The sequence below is a fragment of the Sciurus vulgaris genome (genome assembly GCF_902686455.1).
Source record: "Sciurus vulgaris genome assembly, chromosome: 4".
NCBI classification, from domain to species: Eukaryota; Metazoa; Chordata; class Mammalia; order Rodentia; family Sciuridae; genus Sciurus; species Sciurus vulgaris.
This window is the reverse complement of record NC_136464.1, coordinates 149,527,939-149,554,026: the sequence shown is the minus strand read 5'-3', so window position 1 is coordinate 149,554,026 and position 26,088 is coordinate 149,527,939. Positions and strand designations below refer to the sequence as shown.

At 38.6% G+C, this 26,088-nt stretch overlaps 1 protein-coding gene across 2 annotated transcripts in view; it reads right to left on the bottom strand.

Moving 5' to 3' along the window:
* WDFY2 (WD repeat and FYVE domain containing 2) overlaps nt 1-26,088 on the bottom strand; it is a 159,960-nt gene that overhangs the window by 116,243 nt on the left and 17,629 nt on the right. The window contains exons 1-2 of one of the 2 annotated variants that reach the window (XM_079136184.1): nt 20,789-21,142; nt 20,624-20,652 (exon numbers count right to left, since the gene is read on the bottom strand). The exons of the other annotated variant lie outside the window; for it this stretch is intronic. Of the exons in view, the coding sequence (XP_078992310.1) occupies nt 20,624-20,652; nt 20,789-20,887 (128 nt within the window). The 5' untranslated portion in view covers nt 20,888-21,142. Of the gene's footprint in view, nt 1-20,623; nt 20,653-20,788; nt 21,143-26,088 lie in introns of those variants that run through there. 2 annotated transcript variants of the gene reach the window in all.

The following is a 26,088-nucleotide window of genomic DNA, read 5'->3' as shown; positions in this document are numbered from 1 at the left end:
AAAACTATTCTTTCTCCACTACTTACCCTTTCTCTCTTTAAAATATCAAATTAGGGATGGGGATGTGGCTCAGTGGTAGATTGCCTGGCGTGCACAAGGCCCTGGGTTCGATTCCCAGCACCACAAAAACAAACAAACAAAATCAAATTGACCGCATATGTGTAGGTCTCTTTCGGTATTCTGTTCTTTTGCATTGACCTGTTTGTCTAGGTTGAGCCATCTCACGGGTATCTCAACAGGACTCATGATCCAAAGACAAAGAACAGTCTGTGCATGTAAGAGAGGACCAGGATCCTGGCTGGCCTCCTTGATGTTTGCCTATTTTCTTCCTCTGCTTTATTGTATTCTTTGCCTTTATTAGCCTTAGGTAAATACACTTTGCAAAGTCTTGTGAGTCCTTTCAATTAACTGGTCCAGGGTAATAGCTACAATGATTTTGCTTTCCATGCCTGAAAGACTTTTCTTACCACAAAGCCAAAGAACTGTTTTCCATTCTTCCTAGATGGGTCAAGGTCAATTCCCTCTTTGCCCTCTCTGCTAGGATTGACATATCCCAAGTTATACTAATCATGGCCTACAGGTCTATTTTGATACTAACCAAATATGATAAAATAAGATGATTGCAAAACTGGAAAATTTTTTTTTTTTTGTCTTTGCTAGGATACAATTAGATAGTCCTCTTTTTTTAAAATTTTTTTTATTGTAAACAAATGGAATACATCTTGTTTCTCTGTTTGTAAAACTGGAAATTTTTAAATCTAAAACATGTTTACAAATCAGAGTACAAGTGCCAGGGCATAAATGCAATTGTGCACGTATGAATATGGACTACAGTGGTAGATAAAACAAACTTTTGACCCCCAAAAAAGCAAATCCCAGAAAAGTCCAAAGTGCACCCTGTCCTTTATGAGAGTCAAGACAGACTAAAATATATGTAGGCATTTTCACAGTCTGAGAGGGGAGTTATGTTTTGGCACTTAAAAATGGGAACATGAGAAATAGTTTTACATTTAAGTTTTTGCATTTAAGTCTATGACTTGCTTTGTGTTCGTGTCTGTGTGTGGTATGAAGTATGAATTGAAGTTACAGTTAAAATAAAGTCACAACCTCTCCTTCTATCTGTTATTCAACTTTCCCCTACTGTGACAAAATATCTGAGATAATCCACTTAAAGGAAGAAAAGTTTATTTTTGCTCCTGGTTTCAGAGGTTTCGGTCCATGGCTGCTAAGCCCTGTTGCTTTAGGCCTGTGACAACACACTGCACCATAATGGTAGCATGTGGAAGAGGAGGACTATTCACTTCCTATAACCAGGAAGCAGAGAGAGAGAGGAAAGGGCACCATACTTGACATCCCCTTCAAAAGCACGCCCTAATGACCTAACTTCCTTTCACTAGGCCCTACCTCATAAGGTTCTTCCACCTCCCAAAGGAACCACAGGCTAATAACCAAGCCTTTAACATATGGGGTCTTTGAGGGATTCTTCCAGACCATAACATTGTATTAGTTGAGAAAGTTAAATAGTAGTAGAAGAAATAGTAACAACGTATTGAACATTTCATTATTTAAGACACATTTTGCTTTACTTGCTTTACATTATTAATCCTCCAAAAGTTCTAGGACAGAGATCCTGTTTCAATTTCTATTTCAGAAGTGGGGAACTGCAATGTGGAGAGGTTAAGCTGCCTGTGGTCGTCAAACCAGGAAGAGGAAGAACCAAGACTAACCCCCCAGGCAGCATTCTTTACCAAAAATGCTTGGGACCAGAACTGTTTTAAGATTTCAGGTTCTTTTCAGATGTTGGAATGCTTCCATACATGTAATAAGATATTCTGTGGATGAGAGCCAAATTCAAACATGAAGTTTATTTATCCTTCATATATATCTTATACACATAGCCTAAAGGTGATTTTACCACTATTTTTAGTCATGTGCATTTTGACTGTGACCCATCACATGCAATCAGATGTGGAAATTTCCACTTGTGGAAATCATTTTGGTGTTCAAAAAGTCTCCAATTTTGGAGCATTTTTTGATTTTAGATTTTTAAATTAGGATTGCCCAATCGGTACCACAGATTCTGGAAGTTGCCTGAATACCTTAAGAGAGGAATAAATTAGACCAGGAAAACAAAAGGTGAAAATGAAGGAAGTATGGTGAAAAGTTTTCACTGTTTAGAAAACAGAAGACAGGAAGCCAAGGAAAATGGCTTATAGGCATTTGAACACACCTTGCTCAGTACATTAGCGAGATCTGGATTTGATCATTGTAATATATGCCTTGAAGGCCAGGAGACAAAAAAAAAAAAAAATCATGAAATTCTCTCAATTACACAATGCTGCTGTTCTTTACTGGCTGCTATGGAAAACGATGATCACATCATAATCTACTTCTCATCTCTTCTTATGTCATTTAAAAGGTTTAAGACTCCTTTATGGGGGGACTCTAAATACTTCCCTCTCTTCAACTCAGAGCTTTGTCAGTGTGGATAAAATTCACTTAATCCAACCATAACACACCCAGTTGCTTTTAAACATAAAATTTTTAGTGCAAAAATCCTCCTTGTTCTAGTGAAGTTATTTCTTGGTACTCAATGTATAAGAAAAATCAGTTATTTCCAATCTTAAAGGGCTGTCAGGTATTGTAAATATACAAAAGCTTAATTCTTACCTGGATTCATGATATTTTTAAAACCTTATTAAAAGACTGAAATACTTTTTCTCCTTCATTTTCTTTCTTTTATTTTTTTATTTTTTATTTATTTATTTATTTTTTGCGGTACTGGGGATCGAACTCAGGGCCTTGTGCTTGCAAGGCGAGCACTCTACCAGCTGAGCTGTCTCCCCAGCTCTCCTTCATTTTCAGAAAATTGTGGTCCTAGCCCTAAAGTCCATAGAAGTAAATTTTCACCCATTGTTTCTCAAAAACACTAGTGTTTTCCAAGTCTACATTATTAGTTCTTGGTGTTGTTAAAGACATTTAATAGTTGCTGCTTGGAAATAAAAGGAAAAGAAGATCATGAAAGACGAGAATCTACAATTTTTTGCTCTTCAGTTTGGAGAGCTAGACTCAAAAACAAAAGTTCAGGGCTGGGGAGATAGCTCAGTTGGTAGAGTGCTTGCCTTGCAAGCACAAGGCCCTGGGTTCAATCCCCAGCACCGCAAAAAAAAAAAAAAAAAAAAAGTCTGTTGCAAATGGTAGTAAATTTTAAAATGTAGTAACAATAACTAATATTAATTATTCTCTTATTACACTAAGCCAGGTTTTAATTACTTTATGAGAATTCTTTGTTTTAATCTTTACAATACTCTTAAAAATTGATGCTATTGCTGGCTTTGTTTCTTATTAGCTGTATTGAGTGGCACAGGCCTACGATCCCAGCAACTTGGGACACTAAGGCAGGAGGATGACAAGTTCAAAGTCAACCTCAGCAACTTAGCAAGGCCCTAAGCAACTTAGTGAGACCCTATCTCTAAAGAAAACATTTTTTTAAAGGACTGGGGATGTGGCTCAATGGTTAAGCACCTCTGGGTCCTATCGCTGGTACTAAAAAAAAAGAAGAAAAAAAAATAGCACCATCACTATGTTCATTTTAGAGATGACAAAACAGGCACAGAGTAATAATTTATTTAACTTCTTAGGATTAAAAAGCAGCCAGAGGGCCTGGGGTTGCAGCTCAGTGGTAGTGCTCTTGCCTAGCATGTGTGAGACACTAGGTTTGATATTCAATACTACATAATAAGTTAAAAAAAAAAAAAAAAGTTACTGTGTCCATCTACAACTGAAAATACTTAAAAAAAAAAAAAAAAAGAGTAGCCAGAATTCAAATCCACAAAGCCTGCCTCGAATCCCACGCCATTAACAACTACTCTCTCCTACCACTAAATAAGACCCAAATATTAAACAGAATGTACTAAGAGAACAAACTAAAAGCTCAGAAACAGACCCAAGTATATGTAGTGGCTAGTAAACTAAAAGTTTATTACAAATAATGAACAGATGAATAATACAATAGATGAATTATACAATAAAAGGTGCTGTCTTCAACATTTAATAATTTGGTTCCAAAAAAGTGGAACTTTACCTCACCCCATTTACTCAGATAAATTTCAGGTGGTTTTAAAGAATAACATGAATTTCTGTAACCAAAAAAATACAAATAGCTGACTCTGGCTTCATCATTTCTTGATGAGACAACTAATTTGATAGGGAAAATTATCCACTATAGACCAGCTCATTAACAAGACCCTTATCCATAAACCCGAACCCTTGACTACAATCAGCAGGAAATGGTTCAGGAAAGAGCATATTGAGTGGAAAGCCCACTCAGCAGCCAGTTCCCAGATCAACAATAAAACTGTTGCCATTCATCAAGTGCTGAGAGCCAGACATCCTACTAAGTGCTTTCATCCATTAACAAATTTCAATATTATTACTCATGTGAGAACACTTTCACTCAGAGGTTAAACAAGACAACCAATGTTATACAGCTAATAAGAAGCAAAGCCAGAACTGGAACACAATGGCCATCAGACTCAAGATTAAACTCTTGGTCACTCCACTATATGTTGAGGGGCTGTGTCTACCAGGATTCCCTCTTCAGAGCTTGGGAGAGCTCCTCCATTGGAGCAGAAGCTGGGTACAAGACCAAGGCTAGAGAACCAGCTGTGCTGGCAAATCTGCCCCCAGGCAGCCATCCAGGAGGAAAGGGAGACTAGCCCACGGGGCCTCAAGTGGCCAAGGCAGACACAAAAGGGACACTGTTTCTGAACAAAGGCATACTCTGCCCTGCAGCTGTCTCCCACTGCCTACAGCTCCATCCCTACCCCACACAAACTATTAGAACTCTAAGCTGCCAACAAAAAAATTACAATAAATCTAACCCCCACTCCCAATTTTGCCTGGAAAAGAACTGAACAATGACCTACACAATCTCTGACAAAGCATATTTCAGTTACCAATTTTAAACCAATGAGGACCTCACTTGGCAGATGAGCAAACAGAGAATCTAGCAGACTAGACAGGAGAAAAGGCTCAGTATTTCAAGAGATGTGGGGAAATCTGAATAATTAGCATAACTGCAAGAAACAGACATGCAATTTTTAAAATATACATTCTGAGGGAAATTCAAGAGGACTCCACCTCACTGACACAAAAGGAAGATGAAAATGGAACAAGAGGAAGTAGTAGCACCTGAATGTATAGATGAAATACATGTGGGTTTTAGTCTGCTATTAACAGAATAACAGACTGAGTGTCTGAAATAAGCAGACATTTATTGGTTCACATTTCTGGAGACTGAAAAGTCCACGAGCAAGGGGCTGCCTCTGACAAGGGCCTTCTTACTGTGTCATCTTACGGTGGAAGGCAGAAGGGCAAGAGAGGGCAAGAGACTGAACTCACAGCCTCAAACTCTTTCAGAATTAGCATTAATTCATTCTTGAGGTGCAATCCTCATAACAAAAACACTTCTAAATGGTTCACCTCTTAATACTGTCACAATAGCAATAAAATTTTAACATGAGTTTTAAGGGGACAGTCAATTACCACATTATATAATAGGAATTTCAAAAAGAAAGGGAAAAACAGACAAGAAATAATAAGTAAAGGAGAAGTAATATAAAATGGAAAAAAAAAACTTAAAAATGAGTATTTCTGACAAAGTATTACTCCACTCGGAGCTTAGTGGAATTCAACATAAAAAGATCTGTGCCTCTGGGGAGAATTTCTAAATGACTAAGAGAAAAAACATACAATAGATAAACGGACCTCCACCAAGACTTTAAAAAATCAAAAAATGTGAATGTGATAGTCATCAGGTTTCATATCTACCATACTAAGTGATAAAAAACAAGAGTAAGATTTGTAGGTTTTTACAAGGAAAAGACGGCAACCTATGAATTCTAAATGTAGTTAAATTATCAATACTATAACTATTATTATCACAAAGAAATATATTAATAGTCATAAAAAGACTAAAAAATGTACTTTCTGCATATCCTAGTTGGAAAAATATTCTTAGGGAAGGGAGGTTATCCAACCAAATGAAAAAAAATAAATTAAAATGGGAACTCAAAAAAGAAGACATATAAAAAAGTACAGACATACAGAAATACAAAAGAAATATCAATGAACAAAATAAAGCTAACAAGGGCTGGGGTTGTGGCTCCATGGTAGAGTGCTAGCCTAGCATGTGTGAGGCACTGAGTTCAATTCTTAGCACCACATACAAATAAGCAAAATAAAGGTATTGTGTCCATCTACAACTAAAAGTGTTTTTTAAAAATAATAAAGCTAACAAAATTAGAGTGGTCTAAATAATGCATGCTAACAGAGCTGATATTATAATGCAAATATTCAGAAAGGATGCTCAAAGTGTAACCAAAAGCTTGGTCCTTGTCCCCATGCCAATTCAAATAAGGAGGACATGGTTTTGAGAAAAAGGAAGAAGTTTTATTGCTTTGCTAGCAAAGAAGAAACACAGGGGACTGCTGTCCCAGAGCCTGTGACTCTGGCGGTCAGGAGGAACAGGGAGCTTTTAAAGAAGCTCTTCAAAGGCTATATTCTAGGTGTGCCCTGACAGGTGGTTCCAGGGTACCCTGATGGTATGTTAACATTCACTTGTTAATTTGGGAGATATTCACTTCCTAGATCCTCTGGCAGATATCTCCTTCCTGTGGAGCACAGATAACTCAAGGTAATCTGTTCCCTGCTTCCAGGTTAGGGAGGGGGACAGGGAGAAGAGGAAAAGAAAAACATGTCCCTTTAAAAATAAGCCTCAGAGCCATATTGAAAAGGTGAAGTGGATCACTGTTACAAAAGGAGTGTATTGTAAAAGAAATTAGTATGAACAAGTATATCTCATTTCAACAAAATTTTAGGAGAGAAGAGGAGGAAAGAAAAGAGGAAGGAAGGAAGGAGGAGAAAGAGGGAAGCTGAAGTGCTCATAGGTTTAGGGGCTCTTAATATTGTTGATGATTATCCTCTACAGATAGAGGAACACTACTATAAACAGGTCATCAAGCATTTTATATGCATTTATTACTGACTATAGCCCTTATAGGTGAATAAGAAAAATAAAAATAGGTAAACTCTTTTGCGATGAGAACTTGGAAACTTTAATCATTCCAGAGCCTATGCCACAGTCACATTAAATTGGAAAACTTAAATACAATTGACCTCAAAATCATGCATCATACTTCAGAAAGATGATATTAAAACAAGTCCATATATTGCATCAATTTCTAAAGCGCTTAATCTTTTTGATATTTAATGAATACCATAACCATCTGTGTTCCTGAGTCTATTGGAGATGAAATGAATGATCAGGGATCAGAGCAAGCTGGAAGAAGCCCACACTGTCCACTTAGTGTGCTCCAGTGACTTCCTTCTGTTCACCTTCTCCACATGAGAGAGGACAGCTTGAGTCACTTCCCACGAGCAGACCAGTACTTACCAATAGTTTCAGAGATGGCATCCAAGTCTGTCTTCTCCAGCTTAAAACCAAAATCTTGGATCTCAAATTTTCAACTTTAAAGGTGGAAGAACACCCTAGAAATAATCAATTCAACCTCCTCATTTTAGACCCAAGGGAACTATCAATGTACAGTTTAAAGCCATCAAAACAGAATACATACAGCAGAAAGAAATGCTCCATGGAGCATACAAAGATATCATCTTAAAAAGAGGCCTAAACCCTGCAAGAATGTAGGAGTTGCTCAAATTAAAGCTGTGATCCTATGTTTGAAATGTTGGTCAATCAGTTTCTAAGGCTCTCTTTAGATATTATAAATCCTTTGGTAAGAAAACTCCATTCAGTTGAACAGGGTGCAGGGTGGGGTCAGGGGTAGAGCCTTTGCCTAGCATGAGGCCCTGGGATCAGTTCTTAGCATCACACACACACACACACACACACACACACACACACACACACACACACCCACACACCCAAAAAAAAAAAAAAAAATTAAACGCAATGCACAGGGTTAAGCAGCTAATTGGCATATGCAATGCATCAAAGGCTCGGTTAGCTGATCCTTTCTCTCCTCCCACAAGGAACGGAAACTAGCCTTTGCCTGTTCGGTTACTACAGTTGTCTTCACTAACATAACAAGGGGCATTAAAGACAGGAATTTGTAAACAGCAAAGTGTATACAAAAAGATTAACTAACATAAAATTTTTGTTAGATTTATTTCATTTTGTTTTAGGCCTTACCACATTAACCACACAATCATTAAATGTAACATACTTCATTTATGAAATTAAACAAACTATAAACATCTAAGATACTAACTGTCCATCAAAATTAATGGTTTGAGCCCCACTGGTGAAGAAAGAGGAAGGAGCTCTTACTGAGCCTTGCACAATGGAAGCTGCTCCTGTCTATTTTGGCGCGTGTTTCCTGGTAGGATTCTTACCATGCCTCTGGTAAATAGGTATTTAAAAACCTCTTTTCCAGAGAAGACAACTGCCACTTGGCCAGTTAAGTTGCTCAGGTCTCACAGATAATAGGAAGAGAAGCTTGAATGTGAACTCACTTCAAACCCTGCCTTCTTCCTATTGTATAAATACTGCCAAAAAGTACTTACCATGGAAGAAGACTCAGGTCTTACTTCTGAATCATTTATGTTTTAAAGACAAACTTGAACTTCATTCTCTAACTTAAGGGTATGAGACTCCATGTGAAATTCTAAAATATTCTTTTTTCTTCAGCATCTGTCTTCCCTCTGATCCTCAACAGGAGACATACCACTAGTGTGGCACAGGCCACACCTGGCTGCCACCGTGCTCTGGACCACCCAACTGTGATGGAAGGTTTTCCTAAAAATCTTCATCAGGACTTTTTTTTTTTTTTATCAATATATAAACAATGCATGGCAATATTAAAACAAACAAAAGTAACTTACTAGTACTAAGTATTAAATGCTGCATCAGATGAAAGTACCCTCCGTTGATATCAGTTTCCTTCCCCGGGTCCTGGCAGCTTCTCAACCCTGCCCAGTCAGCATTCCACCTTCAGCCAGGGCTAGCAGCTTTCTAAGCTAATCTTGGCTGAATTCCACATGATTTTCTTTGGTCTCAGTAATATTTTTGCTTAGCTCTCAAGTCCTGGGAGACTTTTTCTATAAATGACTGCCATTTTTTGTATTGAAACTTCTGAAAACCTCCAAATTGAAGCCTATTTTAATTGACTCTTGTTGAGAACAGGTACCAACTTTTAGTGGTAGTTAGTTGCCTTGGTGTCAGGCATTACATGGAAGGACAATTTTGCTTTGTATATTATAAACATCAACAGTTTTCAAGGATGTATTTTAAGACAAAGGTACTCCTTTTTATTATATAACTGGGACTAAAGAATGGTGACATTCTTTCCAGCTTTAAAAGAAAACAAATTAAAATTCAAGAAACATGAGTTTTGCACCCCCAAATATTTATGTACACAGATACTGTGAGCATGCACTTTGTGTGTGTGTGTGTGTGTGTGTGTGTGTGTATGTGTGTGTGTGTGTGGTGCTGGGGAACGAAGTCTAGGGCCAGCATGCTAGGCAAGTGCTACACCCCCACCCCCAACCCTACATGCTCTCTTCATTAAGAAGGAAAACCACCACATCAAAACTAGGAAAGTGTATGGCTTAAACACTGTTTAATCAGAATACAGTTGTGTTAATTATTCAGACAGGAAAACAATGAAATGCATTTCCTACTCTATTCAGTCAGGCAACACAACACTTCTGACATCCTACACCAATCAAGCAATTCTCCAGCAGACAACCAGCTGAGTGTCCTCTAATGCAGTTCAATTTCAACACTTTCTACCTGGAGATAGCAATAGATCCCAGGGTTAAGGGTTGAGTCCTACAAAACCTCTCCCCTGCATCAGATACCAAGCCTCAGGTTGTGACCTGTGCTTCTGCAGGACCAGCTAAAAATCAAGGCTCTCACAACCCCTTCCTCCGGTTTAGTTAATTTGCTCATTTGATTCACAGTACTCAGGGAAACACTTCATTTTTGCCCGTTTATTATAAAGGATATTACAAAGGATATAGATGAAAAGTGTGATAGGAGAGATGCTGTTAGGGTTTAGATATGAAGGATCCCCAAAAGCTCATGTGTGAAGCAATGTAAGAATGTTCAGAGGTGGAATAATAAGATTATGAGAGCTTTATCCTAATCAATGCTTTGATCCACTGATATGGATTAAGGTGTGGCGGAAGGAAGGAGGTCACTAGGGCGTGTCTTTGAGGTTTATATTTTGTCCCTGATAAGCAAAGCTTTCTCTGCTTCCCTGCTGGCATGTTCTGAGCTGCTTCCCTCTGCCACACCCTTCCACCCTTCTGCATGACGTCCTGCCTCATCTTGGGCCCAGTGCTATGGAGTCAGCTAACTGTGGACTGAACCTCTGAAACTGTGAGCCAAAATAAACTTTTAAACTTTGTCTTCTCTAAATTGTCTTTTCGGGTCCTTTGATCACAGAGACACAAAGCTGACTAAAACAGATGCATTCATAAGGCTGACATGCAGAGGTTCCATGCCTCTTGGGGCATGTCACTATCCTGGTGGGAGCCACCTTTATCTCTCCTCTCTGGACCTCCAGCTGCTAGCCTCTCCACCCCGACCCTGCCCAGACCTGGTCCACTCTCACAAGGGTCAGTGGATACTGCTAAAACAAGTGAAATCTCAGTGCTGCTCTGCTCAAACCTCGGCACTGGCTCCCTGTTTTACCAGAATAAAAGCCCAATTCTTCACAATGATCCACACATCATCTTTCATTTTGTGACATCCTCTGACCTCCCAGCACTCTTCTCTCCTCTCTCATTCCTCCAGGGCAACAGAGCCTCCTGCTGAACACCAGGGTCATTCCTGCTAGAAGATTCATGTCCAGCTAACACCATGGTTGACCTCCTTCCCTCTTTCAAATTTCTTTTCAAATACTGAACAAAGTGAGAAGTAAGAAGTATCCTGGCCATTCCTTTATAAAAGGAAGAAAGGTCACCATCTGCCCCACTCATACCTAGATTCTCAGTTCTCTATGGTTTTTTCCCATAGTGCTTATCATTTTCCATCCAACTGTTCACTTGTTGATCATGACTCTCATTTCTCCCTAGAAGCCCAGAAGCCCCACCGTGGCAGGGATCTTCATTTTTAGTGCCTCGAGCAGAGTCAGGGACTCAATTAAAATTTGCTGAACAGATGCTAAATTAAAGTAAAATAAGCAAAGTGAAAGTCATGCCAAGATCCCAACACACTCCTAGCAAATCAAGAGGCTGAGGCAGGAGGATCACAAGTTCAAGGCCAGCCTGGGCAAATAACAAGATCCTGTCTCAAAATAAAAATTTAAAAAGGGCTAGAGATGTAGCTCAGTTTACAAGGACCTACGTTTAATCTCCAGTATTGATACACACACACACACACACACCAAAAAAAAAAAAAAAAAAAAAACTTTGACTCAGAGACCTGAGGCAGTTTCTATTTTATTTCTCAAAACTGTTTTAAGATATGAAGTCCACAGGAATCTTCAATTCAAAATTGTCCTAAATCCTTTAAAGTTGGATTTCCCAGGTAATCAATGCCCTTTAATTCTTCTAGATCTAATGAAGAGAATATTTCTGAAAGGCATTAATGTGCTTGCACTGAACACAATCAACCCCAATCTATGAAGGCTATTCTTCTGCCTAGACAAGGCTTCTGTTACCACAGAAATGCTGAAGGAAGGAAGAGGAAAAGAGAAGGGATGAAGCCTAGGGTAAGGCTTGTATGAAAAAGTGTTTTTTTCTAAATCCCTTAAACTTCATTACTGAGGCCAATAGGACTTGGGAAGAAAGAGCCAGAACTAGGGGAGGAAATCAATAAGAGAAGTGCGTCTACTCTTCCCTTCTGGAAACTGTGTTTAGTCTCAGGGTGAAAGAAATCCTGAGGGCAGAGGGCTTCTGCTGTGCTCAGATTCTGGGAAAAGATTTCCTGGCCAGGCCACACCACACCATCCCCTGGTCAGCCATATCAAAGAAAACTCAGTGTTCCAGCAAAATCAGAACAGTGGCTGCAGTTTATTTATCCTTCCTATATAGCCCTGACTTCTGTTCCACAAGACTCAAAAGCCTACCTGAATGGGGACAGATAGGAATAAGCAGACTCTGCTGGGATGCCTGAAGCCCACAGAGGCAAGGGGAAAGATAAAGCCAACATAAAGGCTGAGGGGACCACTAGCAAACAGCAGAATGGCAGATATCCAGAGCAAGCTGAGTGGAGCTGGCCAGGAGCACCAGCAGACATGATCTGATGGAGGAAGGCAAGAGTCAGCAAGTCTTTAGCAGAGGACATCAGGGAAGCATGTCATCCCTCAGTGATCTTGAATCCAGGTCACAGGCCAGAACAGCTGTTCCATGGCTGAACCAAAAAGGATCCAGATGTCACCAATAAGTCAATGGATTCCATCCACCCATAATCTCCTGACCCACCCACCCCCACCTCACCCAAATATCTACCATCTTAGTGAGGTATGTAAAGGGAGAGAAGATATAAGAATCTGGGCACTTGAAATTTTTAAAAAGGAGCATTTACCTAAAAGCTATGGAAATATTTGTATCAGGCTAATTTTATTGAACTGAACCATGCTAGCACTGCCTCTCTCCCTGTATTTCTGTACTGGGAAGAAGCTTGTAGGGAGGATCAGTCCAGATGACAAGAGGAATCTCTAAACACATTTTGGAGTTCTGTATTTACCTGTTTTGGGAGATGGCAGAAGTAGGTCTTGTGATGACAGAGAAAAGACACAGCTGAAAAAGAAAGTAGAGTCAAAAAAGACAGGCATGGGGCGCACACCTGTAATTCCAGCACCTGGGGAGGCTGAGGCAAGAAGATTGCAAGTTCAAAGCCAGCCTCAGCAATTTAGTGAGGACCTAAGCACCTCAGCGAGACCCTGTCTCTAAATAAAATATTTAAAAAGGCTGGGGATGTGGCTCAGTGGTTAAGTGTATCTGGGTTCAATCCCTGGTACCAAAAAAAAAAAGTACAGTCAAAGAAAGTAAGTGAGGCCTGGGAATGTAGCTAATGGGAGAGGACTTGCTTCTTAGCATGTGCAAGTCCTGGGTTTGATCCCCTGTACATACACAAGAAAAGAGGTACAAATGGTTTATCCCACTTTGAGTTCTGTAGCTCACCATTACAGCAATAGCACTTCACACAAGCCAAAAGCACTGCGCATTGTGTTCACTCCTCTAGCTTCGTTGAAGGTGGATAAGCTCCAGCAGCCTTGTGATTGCTGCTTGATGAAAGGTATGTGGCACTGCCCATTCCCTCTTCACACTCCCTCCTCCAGGATTCAAGATGAGGACAGGCAAGGAGGAGGCACTCTGAGCCTGCATTGTTTTGCACTGGCAAGCCTCCTTCTTCTAGAACTGTGATGTTCTGTGTTCAGAGAAATTCCAGCAACAATCTATGAGAATATGAGTTAATCAGTCACAGCCTGATGCTATATACTAACAATGAGGGTTTGGGATGGTGTCATGAATGACAGGAACAAGTAGGCTCCCATTACACAAGGTAAACAAACTGCACTGCACAAATTAGGAAACTCTTCTAATATTCATCCATCATTTTCAAAATACATGAATTAATTTCTAAATCATAAAGTTCTCCAGATTGAGAACCAGGAAGTTCATGTGACTCTAAATCCACTATCCATTTATTCATCCACTCACACAGACATTCATTTAACTACAGATGATCCCTGATTTATTGACTTTATGATGGTGCAAAGTGATGCATTCAGTAGAAACCCTACTTTGAATGTGGGTCTTTCCCTGGCTAGAGATAGGTAACATAAAGTCTGATCCTGTCTCAGGATGCTGGGCAGCAGCAGGGACTGCAGCTCTGACTCAGCCAAGAGACTGAGTCAGCCACAGGATCATGTCAGTCACCAGATCACAAGGGTAAACAACTGGCATTCTGCAGCGTGCTGTGTTGCTAAACTAGGATAGTCAGTAGGGTAGGGAGATTAAGTGCATCTTCAACTTAAGATGTTTTCAACTTCCAGTGGTTTTATTGGTCCATAAGCCCATCATGAGACAAGGGACATCTGTAATTTACAGATTACACATCATGCAACACCACTGTGGATATACATCAGAGCAGGATAATCTCCATCCTCAAGAAGCTCAGAAGCTAGTAGCTGAGACAGACTAGCAAAGCACTGTTTATTATCAGTAGCACTGCCACTAATGTGAGAAGCTAGGCCATCTATTAGCCTAAAGCAAACTTCTAATGAGGTAACATGTATAATAACGGTGCTAATACATAGACAGGGTTAACAAAAAACAAAAATGCTAATTCTCTTTCCTGCCTTCTCTGTACTGATCTGATACTTCAAAGGAAGAGAGACCAAAATATAACACTAAGCACAATGACACAAAAATCTGTCAAATTTAGAGAGTGCTTATCACTTATACTATACAGACATCCCAAATTTGGGCATTAAAGTACATGTCTCTAACAACAAAGGTGTGACTACTCTCTTTATAGGATCTGATTTCCATGATCAGACCAAGACTGCTGAATAACTGCAGGTGAAATTAACAGTAAGTAGAAACACATGGGCACCTTTGTCTTTTATAACATGTAAAGTATGGTAAAAACTTAGGAGCTTTTTCAATTTGATGACTAAAGTAGAAAAATAAGACCAATAAGTCAACAAGTTAGCACAGAAAGTTCAGCACCTAGAACGTTAGGCTGCATCTCAAAGGTTTCAAGCTATCTTAAAATTTCTTGAAGCTCAAGATCACCATGTTATTAAAGTGGCAGGAGGGATTTTCTACCTCCTCCTGGATTCTGGGAGAAAGGTTTATCTGTCCTGAAACGTCTGCTCTTCCTGGGAAAACAGTATGCTCAAGATCAGCTGGGTGTGGTAGTGCACACCTGTAATCCCAGTGGCTAGGGAGGGTGAAACAGGAGGACCCAGAGTTCAAAGCCGACCTCAGCAAAAGCAACTCAGTAAATACAAAATAGGGCTGGGGATATGGCTCAGTGGTCAAATGCCCCTGTGTTCAATTCCCAGTACCCGGCCCACCCCCCCAAAAAAATAAAAAAGATTGAGAGTATTATGGGAAAAGGAAGAAAAGAAGATCAGAGGGAGGAGGACCTTGGTGATGCCCAGATGAGGACAACTTCCTACTAAATGACAGACATCACAATAAGTGAAGAACTCTGCTCTTTGACTTCTTAAGTGTTGAACTGTCTAAAAAGATTTCATCGCTCATAATGGACACTCAGCCAAAACCTACAAACATAGCTAAAGAGAGAAAGCTGGGAAAAGCATCTGATAAAAGCCAGTGCATCTCCCAAATCCCTCTCCCTGTCACAGTGAGTGGCAATGCTCAGGTTGTTGGAGTCTGGCTTAGCCCATCAGCTCTGTTAGCAGTGCCACAGATAAGTGAAAAATCACAGACCAAGAATCAGAAATAGGGCTGGGGTTGTGGCTCAGTGGTAGAGTGCTCAACTGGCACACATGAGGCCCGGGGTTCAATCCTCAGCACCACATTAAAATAAAATAAAGGTATCATGTCCACCTACAACTAAAAAAAAAAAATTTTTTAAAGAATTAGAAGTAAAACTTTGGGGTGTTAAGGCCCTAAGATTTGGGAGTTGCCTGTTATTGCACTTTAATCCACCCCATCCTGACTGACATAGGTGACAAGTAGGTAGTGGAAGGAAAGATATTCTATAAGTTGTTTACTAATGAAGCCAGAATTAAGGACAGGTACTTTGTGTAGAAATAGGGGCTCGGTCAATTCGAGAAAATGAAGCCATGAAGCCATCGGCCTCTGGAAGTTGGAGATTGCCCCTGGAAGAATGGAATGTCAAGGATCTCCGGAGCCCATTGATTACCAAATTTACCTGCCTTTATCAAGGACTGCAAGCCAGGAACTGCTAATTAATGCCCCCTGAGCCCTTGCCTGCCTGAATCACCTTGGCCCTCCCCCTGCCCATGGCTTTTCACTTAATGCAAAACCAGGCCTAGTCACGTAGGCAGGAAAGAGAAATAAGGGGAGGAGAGAACTGGAGAACAAAAGAGAATTTAACCTATAAAAGATGTAAGGTGCGCTCACTTCTTGGGACTTTAGAACATCAGCTATGGCCCCCTTCTCCCTGCCAGGAGAAGTCTGTATTATTAGCTTTAAATAAAACCTGCTTAACATGCTTGCCTTGGCGTGCTTCTCTAGTGTTCAATCATCAACATTAGAAGGAGCAGAACTCGTCACCGGTAAACAGCGGTGTCACTAATCCAGCATGTTTTCTACCCCCACACATCATTTACTCCCCATTCTCTCCCAGCAAACAAGTCATAAAAATCACTAGCTGCATTTTAACATTTTGAGAATCATAAACATATTTTTTAATTTTCAAAAATTATTTGGGGAAAAAAAGTCATTGCTGGTTAATTGTTCATCCTTACAAAACAGAGTAATTCACCCTTGCAAAAAAATTCAATTAATACCCAATTAATTAAGGTGAAAAATAACCAAACCTCTTGCCCAAATTCTTTTATATGCACAGTTGTTGTTTTTTAAGAAGAGATAACCATGAAAACAGTATACTCGCTACAGATGGTTGTACTTAACAGCCTGAAGACACCTTTCAAGTTAATAACCATATTGTATGATAACATTATTTAACCACATCCCTACTGATGGACATTTTAGCTTGTTCCACATTTTTATTTAATTGCAATGCGACAGAAAACACCTTATAAAACCATGTGTAGCACTTATGTAAAATCTATCCCAAGAAATAGGCCTGTTGAGTCAATGCTATGTTATGTTTCAGATCAAGATTGCCAAACTACTCTCCAAAATAATGGCACCAGCAGTAGTATTGATAGTATATGAAAATGTCTTTTCTCCTTAGAGTCTTACAAAACTGGATATTAACAATTTTTTAAAATATTTGCTGGATGGGAATAATAAAGTAGTATTTCAGTATTTCTTTCAACTGTACTGATTTAATTATTTATTTCCAACTTTTTTAAAACTATATATTTTCTTTGGACAAATGTTGGTTTTTTTTTTTAACAACTTAGGGTTTTTTTTTTAATTATTATGTATTTGTAGTGGCTTTTATTATAAATAGTCACACTTTTTAATCTATGCTGCAAATACGTTTTCTCCAGGCCTTCACTTATGAATCCTGACTTTCAACACATAGACCTTCTTTTAATGAATATGGTTAAATCTGTTAAACTTTTCCATTATAATTTCTGGACTTTAAGGGATAATCCTTTAAATTAACCACAAGCTTACTGTGTCTGTTGAAAGAACTTTTAAAAAAAAATTTTTTTTTAGTTATAGATGAACACAATACCTTTATTTGTTTATTTTTATGTGGTGCTAGGTGAGCACTTCACCATTGAGCCACAACCCAGCCCAAGAACTTTTTTTTCTTTTTCAAGTTCTTTAACCCTACCCTGAGCTTACTTTATTCTTTTACCTCAATGCATAGATGGCCTAAGTGCTAAGTTACTCAAAAACAACCAACAGGGCACCCAGGGTACAGTGGGTTTTCAATAAACATTCATTTATTTTATTCTCCCTGAGTTCCATTGGTTTAGAGACAACAGATACACAATTTTTTCAAAATATTTTCCAATAGAATTCCAATTATGTTCAGAGAGCCAATGTACCCAGCCAAAACAACACATCCCAGCCTGTGTGCAGCTACGGGTGGCAGAATGACACAGTTCTGGTTAATGAGAGGTAAGCGGAAGTCACTGAACTGAGCTTCCAGGAAGCTCTGTGAAAGAGAACAGCACAGCTGATACATGCTTTTGCCATCTGCCCTCCGCCTCCTTCCTGCCTGGAAAGCAGATGCAATGCTGACTGGAGAGCAGCCACAATGAGACTTCAAAGTGACAAGATCACTAAGGATGGTTGAATGGAGAGGCAGAAGCAGCCTGGGTCTCCCATGGCTTCTTTGAACCATTGACCACATCTGGAATGCCACCTCTGGACTTCTTGTTACAAGAGGAAAATAACCCCTTTCCTAGTTTGAGATACTGTTAGTCAGGTTTTCCATTTCTTGAAACAGAATGTATTATTTAAACTACATGCAGGGGCTCACCCAACATCTTCACATAGATTTTAAAACACCCTTTTCAATTTCATGGCTTGAGATAAGTTCTCAAAGAAAAATTATGCTGGTTTGAAGGGTAAGTTCTCCATTCACAGATATATTTAATTCAAAAAGGAGACGTCAAATCATTAAGCACTCAAATAGAAACTCAAGAGCACCCTTAAGGAGAAGTTAGTAATCAACAACATATGGGGTCACCTGTAATAATCTTGGTTTTTAAATTACCCTTATTAGGATACCACATGTTTTATTTTAGCTGTGACAGATTTTTAAGGACATAAGATTTTTCAATGAAAAAAAATGCGTCTGATGAGGGATTCTTAAAAATTACACAAGATTGAATTTTTAAATTTGTCATTAAATGATTTCCAATTAAGAAAATATTTCAGAAGGTACAAAATGAAAGCCCCACTACTAAGATCATAATCTTCAAAGCATTTCACTAGATAAGGGATGAAAAGAACAAGCTGAGGGAACTATTTAACAACTCTGCTTGTAGGGGAGAAGTGTTGCAAAATTTAGCCCTGTGTTAGCCCTCATTCCAGCTGGCCAGTCTTTCAACCCCAAGCACAAAAGAGCCTGAAGAGCAGACTCTGCCCTGGACAGAGAGGTCTTAGCCTACAAGGCATTTGCTTCACTTTGGAAAAGAAGGCAGTTGGGAGTCCCCTGTTCCCAAACATCAAGCTCCAGGAAGCCGGGGAATATCCTACATAGTCATCTTTGCAGCCACCACTGCTTCCACCAAGAATAATTTTCTTTTTATAATAACCATCAATGTAATTTTCACATGGCATTAGATGTTTTTTAATATGAATTCTTCAACTATGAATAAAAAAATTTCCTTACTCAGATTGAACACTGTCCTGATTTGGCTCTGCAATACAAAGGAATGAACCACATGCTCTTGATCACAATCTTTTTACCCTCTTGCTCTAAGGGGGAAGGAAGATGGAGAGAAGATTGGAATGGAATACAGAGAAGAAAGTCAATAAAGAATGACAGTACATAAATATCATGTATATGGTCAACCATAAACTTTCCCTAGTAAAGAGGATCAACACAGCCTCCAAAGTCAGCCATAAGGCCCTTATTACCCTCCAGTCCAATGGGGGTAGGCAATTATTATTTTAATTCTTCACTTTACAAATGGACCACATCAATTCTCAGAATTTAATACACTTTTTGAAATATATATCTACAAGCTTAGCAGAGTTTAGCAAATTTTTTGAAATCCCTATCTGGAAACAGTAAAAAAAAAAAAAAAAAAAACTAGTTGTAAAAGGACTTTGTTTTATGTCAGTCCCATTAAGAAAAGCAGAAATTTGGAGCGATATCTGTCATAGGTAACCAAGCACTAAATAATTAGGAACTGTCTAAAATGCATTCCAAATGCACATATCTAACTTTGGTGACCCAGTCCCTCCCATAGAGGGTGGCAAAGTGGAACAAGGAAGCCCAAGACTAGGAATCAGTATCCATGTTTCAATTCTCCTGGCTTCAACTGTGAATTCACAGTCTACTGATGAGCATTCCAGTTAAAGCTCCAAATATCTTGGTGTCCTTAACTGAAAAATGGCAATAATGATGCCAATACCAATTAGGGTGTTCTCAAATTGAATACGGAAAATTCATTTTCTGGTAACTAGAAGTCAAGCAGTAAGGCAGCTTCCAGGATGGCTAATTTGGTAGCTGGTTCTTTCCACCTCTTTTCTGCCAATTAAGCATGTCAACTTATTTTCAGGCTACCTCTTCTCCCAGTCATGACACTGCTATGGCAGCTCCAGCTGGTCACAATCAGTCAAGACAAGAGGCAGCAGAAAAACATTTTTTCCTTGTGAATCCTTTTCAAACAGGGAGGCAGCTTGTACCTCCTCCCCTTATTCCCATAGGCTTCCCCTTGCATGTTGCTGGTCACATGCCTAGCCCTAAACCAATGCCTTGGAAAAGAAAATGAACTTATTATAACAGGCCTGGACTAATAAAGAATTTAGTCCTGAGTCATGTAGGATTGGGTGGGCACCTAAACAAAACTAGGGTTTCACCAGTCAGAAAGAATGAAGTAGACAACTGAGCAGATAATCAACAATGTGGGGGACCTGTAACTTCACAGTACTATAGCGATATAGGTAAAGTGATCAAATGATAAAGCATGAAAAAAACTGCAAAAAATGCTTGAAAGCAAAATCACAATGATGAAATACATACACTGAAAATAAAGATTTTTTTTAAAAAATCACAAAATAGCAAACTATAAAGACTGCTATTCAATACTAATAAATTATTATTGAACTACTATGAATATATGCATTCTTCAATATATATATGCAGATTGACCAAATGAAGCATTAGCAATAGGTTAAGCCAATTTACACTTATGACTTCCACTCAACAAGTATATTCTGAGCATCTACTATGTACCAGGCACTATTCTAGTCACTGGGGATACCACAGCAAGCACAGCAAATTCCTGCCTTGTTGTTGATGCTTATACCATACACTTACCTACATAAGTGCTTTTGAAGACAAGCGCTCTTAATCACCAAGAGATTGAACTCAAATTAGAACACATATTTTTAAATTAATTACATAACTTTGGTTTTTGTTTACTTCTCTATAACATTTAAAAATAAAATCATAAATCTAGGAAAAAAGTTGACAGGCTCTCACCAACAGAACAAAGGAATAGTTAGCCAGATTCCTCTGTGTTGTCTTTTTCTCCCAATGTTGAGCTAAAGCCAAAAAGCAGAGCCATATTTCAGCTATCATTTCTGAAAATGATTCTTGCAAAGGGCAGGAACTAAAATAGCATTGTTATCTATAGTCCAAAAGCAATCAAAATACAGATAACCAGAGAATCAGTCATAAGAACAAACCACAATAGATGTTTTCTATGATTGTCTTTTGTAAACAGATTTGACTTTATGCTTTTATCTGGGAATCTTACAAGTATTATGTTACTTTCACATCAATCCTTACCAAGGGGCTTTACCAAGGTAAATAACTATTGAATGCAAACAAAACTTTGTTGCCTTGCCTTTGCAGATATGAGGATATCTGCAAAATTACAAGTTAAATGATACAAAAGTCTACAGATTAAATATGAGAATAGTTTATATGCATAAGAATTCAAATAGGTTCTAGTTACGAGAATTCTAATGGGTTCTAGTTAAGAGAATTTGTTCTAGTAAGTTCAGACTAAATATATATATGTACATGTATGTGTACATATATAATATGTAACAAATAGGTAATAGTAAGTAATATACAATACATTACTTCTGCACATTTATTTTGTGGAAAACCCTAAATTTCCTAATAAATGGGTGCTCAGGGACTTTAAAGTATTCACTTTACTTAACTCCTTTATACATGTTCACTCAAGGTCATACAAACTTTTCTCTTATTTAGAAAGATAACCCTATATCTGTTTCAGGAGGGGGATGGTATAAAAGAAATACTTTGTGTCAACAAAGCTATTCCCTTTGTTTCCATTAGTGTGTACAACAAATTAAGTGGGAATCAATACTCTCCCCTTAAGTCTTCATCTTTAACTTTGTACTTCCCGAATCCCTGAAAATTTATACTCATAGAAATCACCAAAGAGTTTTACATAATGACACATTCCTGGAGTCCTATCTACTTGGATAGCTGAAGTAGAAGGATCACCTGAGCCCATGACTGGAGACCAGCAAGGCAATTCAGTGAGATCCCATCTCAATAGCAACAAGAAAAAAATCACCTAATGCAAGAATCAAGATAACTATTAGGCTGAAGAAGGTCAAATAAATTGGGGACAAAATAGCAATGATGACACCACCCAGAATCCAACTTAGAAACCATACCCAGCTCTCAGTTATTTGAGGCACAGGATGTGCCCTTTCTGTTTGTACACAACCAGCCCTGTGCATTCGCCATCCAAATCCAGAACCCAGTCAAGCCTTTCACAGAGGACCTTGTCATTGCCATTTTAGTGCTACCCTCTGGACTTGGGTATAAGTCAGAAAGAAGCAAGAATCATAAGCCCCTAGGATTCAATTCCATTTTTAATCAATCAACACTGATTAGAAAGAACTCTTGGGGTTGTTTACAAAAAAGAACGGACTTCGAAGTAGACCTTCAGGAGTACTCTAAATAAAATCTAAGAGCCAAATGCAGTGGTACATGCCTATAATCACAGCTACTTAGAAGGCTAAAGTATGAGAACTGCAAAGTTTGAGACCAGCCTGGGCAATTTAGCAAGATCCTATCTCAAAATAAAATAAAAGGACTGGAAAAAAAGGAAAGGGGAAATACTGTCCATATTATACTGTATGCATGCATGAATATGTAACAATGAAACCCATCGTTAAGTATAATTATAATGCACTATTTAAAAATGGAAAATAAAAACAAAAAATTTTTAAAGGTAAGGGGGAGTTGGGAATGTGGTTCAGAGGTAAAGGACACCACAGGGTTTATCTCTAGTACTACACACACACACACACACACACACACACACACACACACAATTCTCCAAGGAACTCCCCTTAGAATCAATTTATCCTTTAAAGATGGAAGACTGGGTTGCTTAATGCACCATATAATGGATGCATATATTTCACATCTCAGCACTCTGAGTCAATCTCTGTGAATTCTCAAGGTAGCAAACAGAAGACTTTATGAACACTGTATTTTTTTTCTCTTAATTGTTTTGTTTGTTTGGTGACATTGGGGATTGAACCCAGGGCTTCATGCGTGCTAGGAAAGCACTCTATTGATGAGCTGCATTCCCAACCCTCATCACTTTTGTGGCACTCTTTCTAAAATATCTTCTGTGTCCTTAAATATAAGCTAAACTTTTTTTTTTTTTTTTTTTTCTGGATAGCTTAAATATAGATGTCCCAGTAACTATAACTCTACACAGAGGGTTGCTTGTCCTAACACTAACGTCCCAAATCTCACTGTTTCTAGTTCTTATATCCACTTTCTATAATTATGCTAAGATCAACTGTCAATTCTTGAATGTGTTATTAAGAATACCCTTATTAGGCCTTTTCACCTTCCCATTCACATTCAATTGATATAAACAAAATATAATCATTAACGAAAGGCCTAATACCAGTGCCACTGTGAAAGGTAAATTTTCTACACTGGTGTTTTAAAATTCAGTATCTAGATTATTACAAAGCTATCATTCACAGTGTTTGTTTCCCAAATATCTACTTATAAAAACACTTGACCTAAGTATAGCACTAAGGTAAATAAACAATAGAAATGATGGTCTTATCTACAGGCAATCTTGTCTCCAAATACACAAAAACTTGCATTAATTCTTGGAATGTTACTTTAATGTGTAAATGCTTACAACATACCCAATGCTGCACCTGGAGCTAGGGACCCCAAATTTCCCCCAAACCCAAATCATATAAATTTCTCAATTGCAAATATTATCTGAATGAACACATTTTCCTAATGTCTAAAAATTGTAGCATGTGCCCTGTATGGTGGCACACGCCTGTAATCCCAGCAGCTCAGGAGGTTGAGGCAGGAGGATCACAAGTTCAAAACCAGCCTCAGGAACTTATTGAGGCCCTACGCAACTCAGTGAGACCCTGTCTCTAAATAAAATACAAAATAGAGCTGGGAATATGGCTCAGTGGTCAAGTGCCCCTGAGTTCAATCCCTGGTACCCCACCCCCCAAAAAATTATAGAATGTGCCAGGGGCTTTACATACAACTCCTTCTATGTTTCAATCCTCACAAGGACCATGATGCATTTTTTAAATGACTTCATTTTTTAAATGATTTCTCTCTGAGAGAAGAAGTCACAATGGTAAGAAGAGGAGCAGAGATGTCCAGGTTGGTCCACCACCAAACATTTTGCCCTCTCTGCTTTATGCTTTTTGATTTAGAGAAAGAAATGAATAATTGCAATTCATGCAAAAATGAAAGATAAGAACAACCTTACAGAGTAGCAGTGAAAAAAAGAGTCATTTTGGAAACAATATACCATGAAAAAATGCTGGGAGAGTCCTGGTGCCAGTAACTTATGTAACTTATTAGTGCCTAACAGAAACATTTACAATGCCCCTGCAAAGAATTCTGCAAGTAATAATGGTAAAGAACAATTTTTTTATTTATACCAAAGTTGTTTTCTTTTAATTCTAAATTTCTGACATAATGTCCTTTGGTTTAATAATATATATTTGGTAAAAATTCTTCATATTTGCACAACCCATATCCACCACAATTCTCTATCATTCAATATTGAACTTCCACCTTTCAAGGATGGATTCTAATAATGAGAGCTAACGTTCATTAAGTATTTAATATGTACCAGGTCCCTTATTACATCTTTACATATTATATCCCTCAATTCTCATAATTTTTTGAGATACTTTCATTTCACTTGAAATGAGGCTGATGCCACTAAAGGATTTTTTTTAATCAATTTAAATTTAAACTTAAATAATTGCATAGCGTTACTCCACACAGTCTTCAAGTCTCCTCTATTCCAGCGCCCTGGCATTCGTAAGCCTGGCCCCACTGCTTCTGTCCTTGGGTTCCCAGAGTTACCCTGTGAGCTCATAATACACTCCCCTTTTCTTAGGTGTTGGCGACATTCCATTTCTTAACTAAAAATCAAGACTGAGATTGCTTCCTACCTATTAAAATGGCCTCTCCTCTGTTTGGTAGAAGCAGGATCATAGTGAGGTGTTCTTCTCAACACATTCAGAGAATAACCTTTCAGAGGAAAATCTGAAGCAGAAATTTCTAAGGGGGGCAAGATGAGGGAGGCAACCCTAATTAAATGTCTTTTCTAAATAAATGAAAACCTTATCAATAAACATTACAAATTGGAAAGCACTGTTTTCAAAAGAAATTGATACATATAGCACAAAGGGCTGACTCTAGTTATTATATTATGCTTAGTCTGTAATGTCTAAAACAAAATTGCACTGACTTTTAAAATTAAAAGATTTCACATAAAATCTGAATTTCCAGAGCTTGTGGGAAAATGCAGGGATCTGGAGACACTGGTTCTGCATTCCCACAGAGCAAATGTACACTCCAGTATGCCACAATCCCCTTCTTCTTCAGTCTGTGACACAGGCAAAGCATGCCACCTCACTCCTTTACGCTACCTGCCTTGCACCCTATGACCAGTCTGTAACCCCTAGTAATGCTTCACAAAAACTTTTCAGAGGCCTCACAACACCTGTAACTTAAACCCCTACAAAGAAGCAATGGCACAAGCCTATAAATCCGCTACTGGGGGGCTGAAGCATGAACTCAAGTTCATGGCCAGCCTGGGCAACTTAGTGAGACCCTGTCTTGAAATAAAAATTAAAAAGGGCTGGTGATGTAGCTCAGTGGGAGAGCACCCTTACGTTCAATCCCTAGTACTACACACACACACACACACACACCAAAAAAAATTTTTCATACCCACTATTTCACTTAATTCTTCCCACAATCCTATGAAGAAGGTAACATTATTCTCCTGATTTATAAATTAGGAAGTCGACCCTCAGAAAATTTTAGAATAAGGGAGAGAAGCATAGTTTTAACTCAGGTCCTATAAATCCTTCTCCAAATCTCTTTCAACCACAGCACAACACTTGCCAACAGTCCAAGAACAATTCTTTGCTCTTAACTGTGGGAAAATTATTTACATTATAATGTAAATAAAATATTCTTCAGTTATCTTGCTCTGAGAAATGTCACTGAGAAAATATGGCCAGGCTGATGATGTGATTATTGTATGTGTAAAATTAAACCCATCAGTGTCCCCAGTGAGGTGACTCCTTGCCTTTTTCAGTCTTTTAAAGTAACTAGACAGGTTTCTCCCAACCAACAGCACTCTGCCTAGGGGCTCCAGGTGCTTCAGACCTTGCCCAGAAACCCTGAAGGCTGAAGGCATTACTACCTCACAACACCCGTAACTTAAACCCCTACAAAGAACTTCTACTCCAGATGTTTGGAAT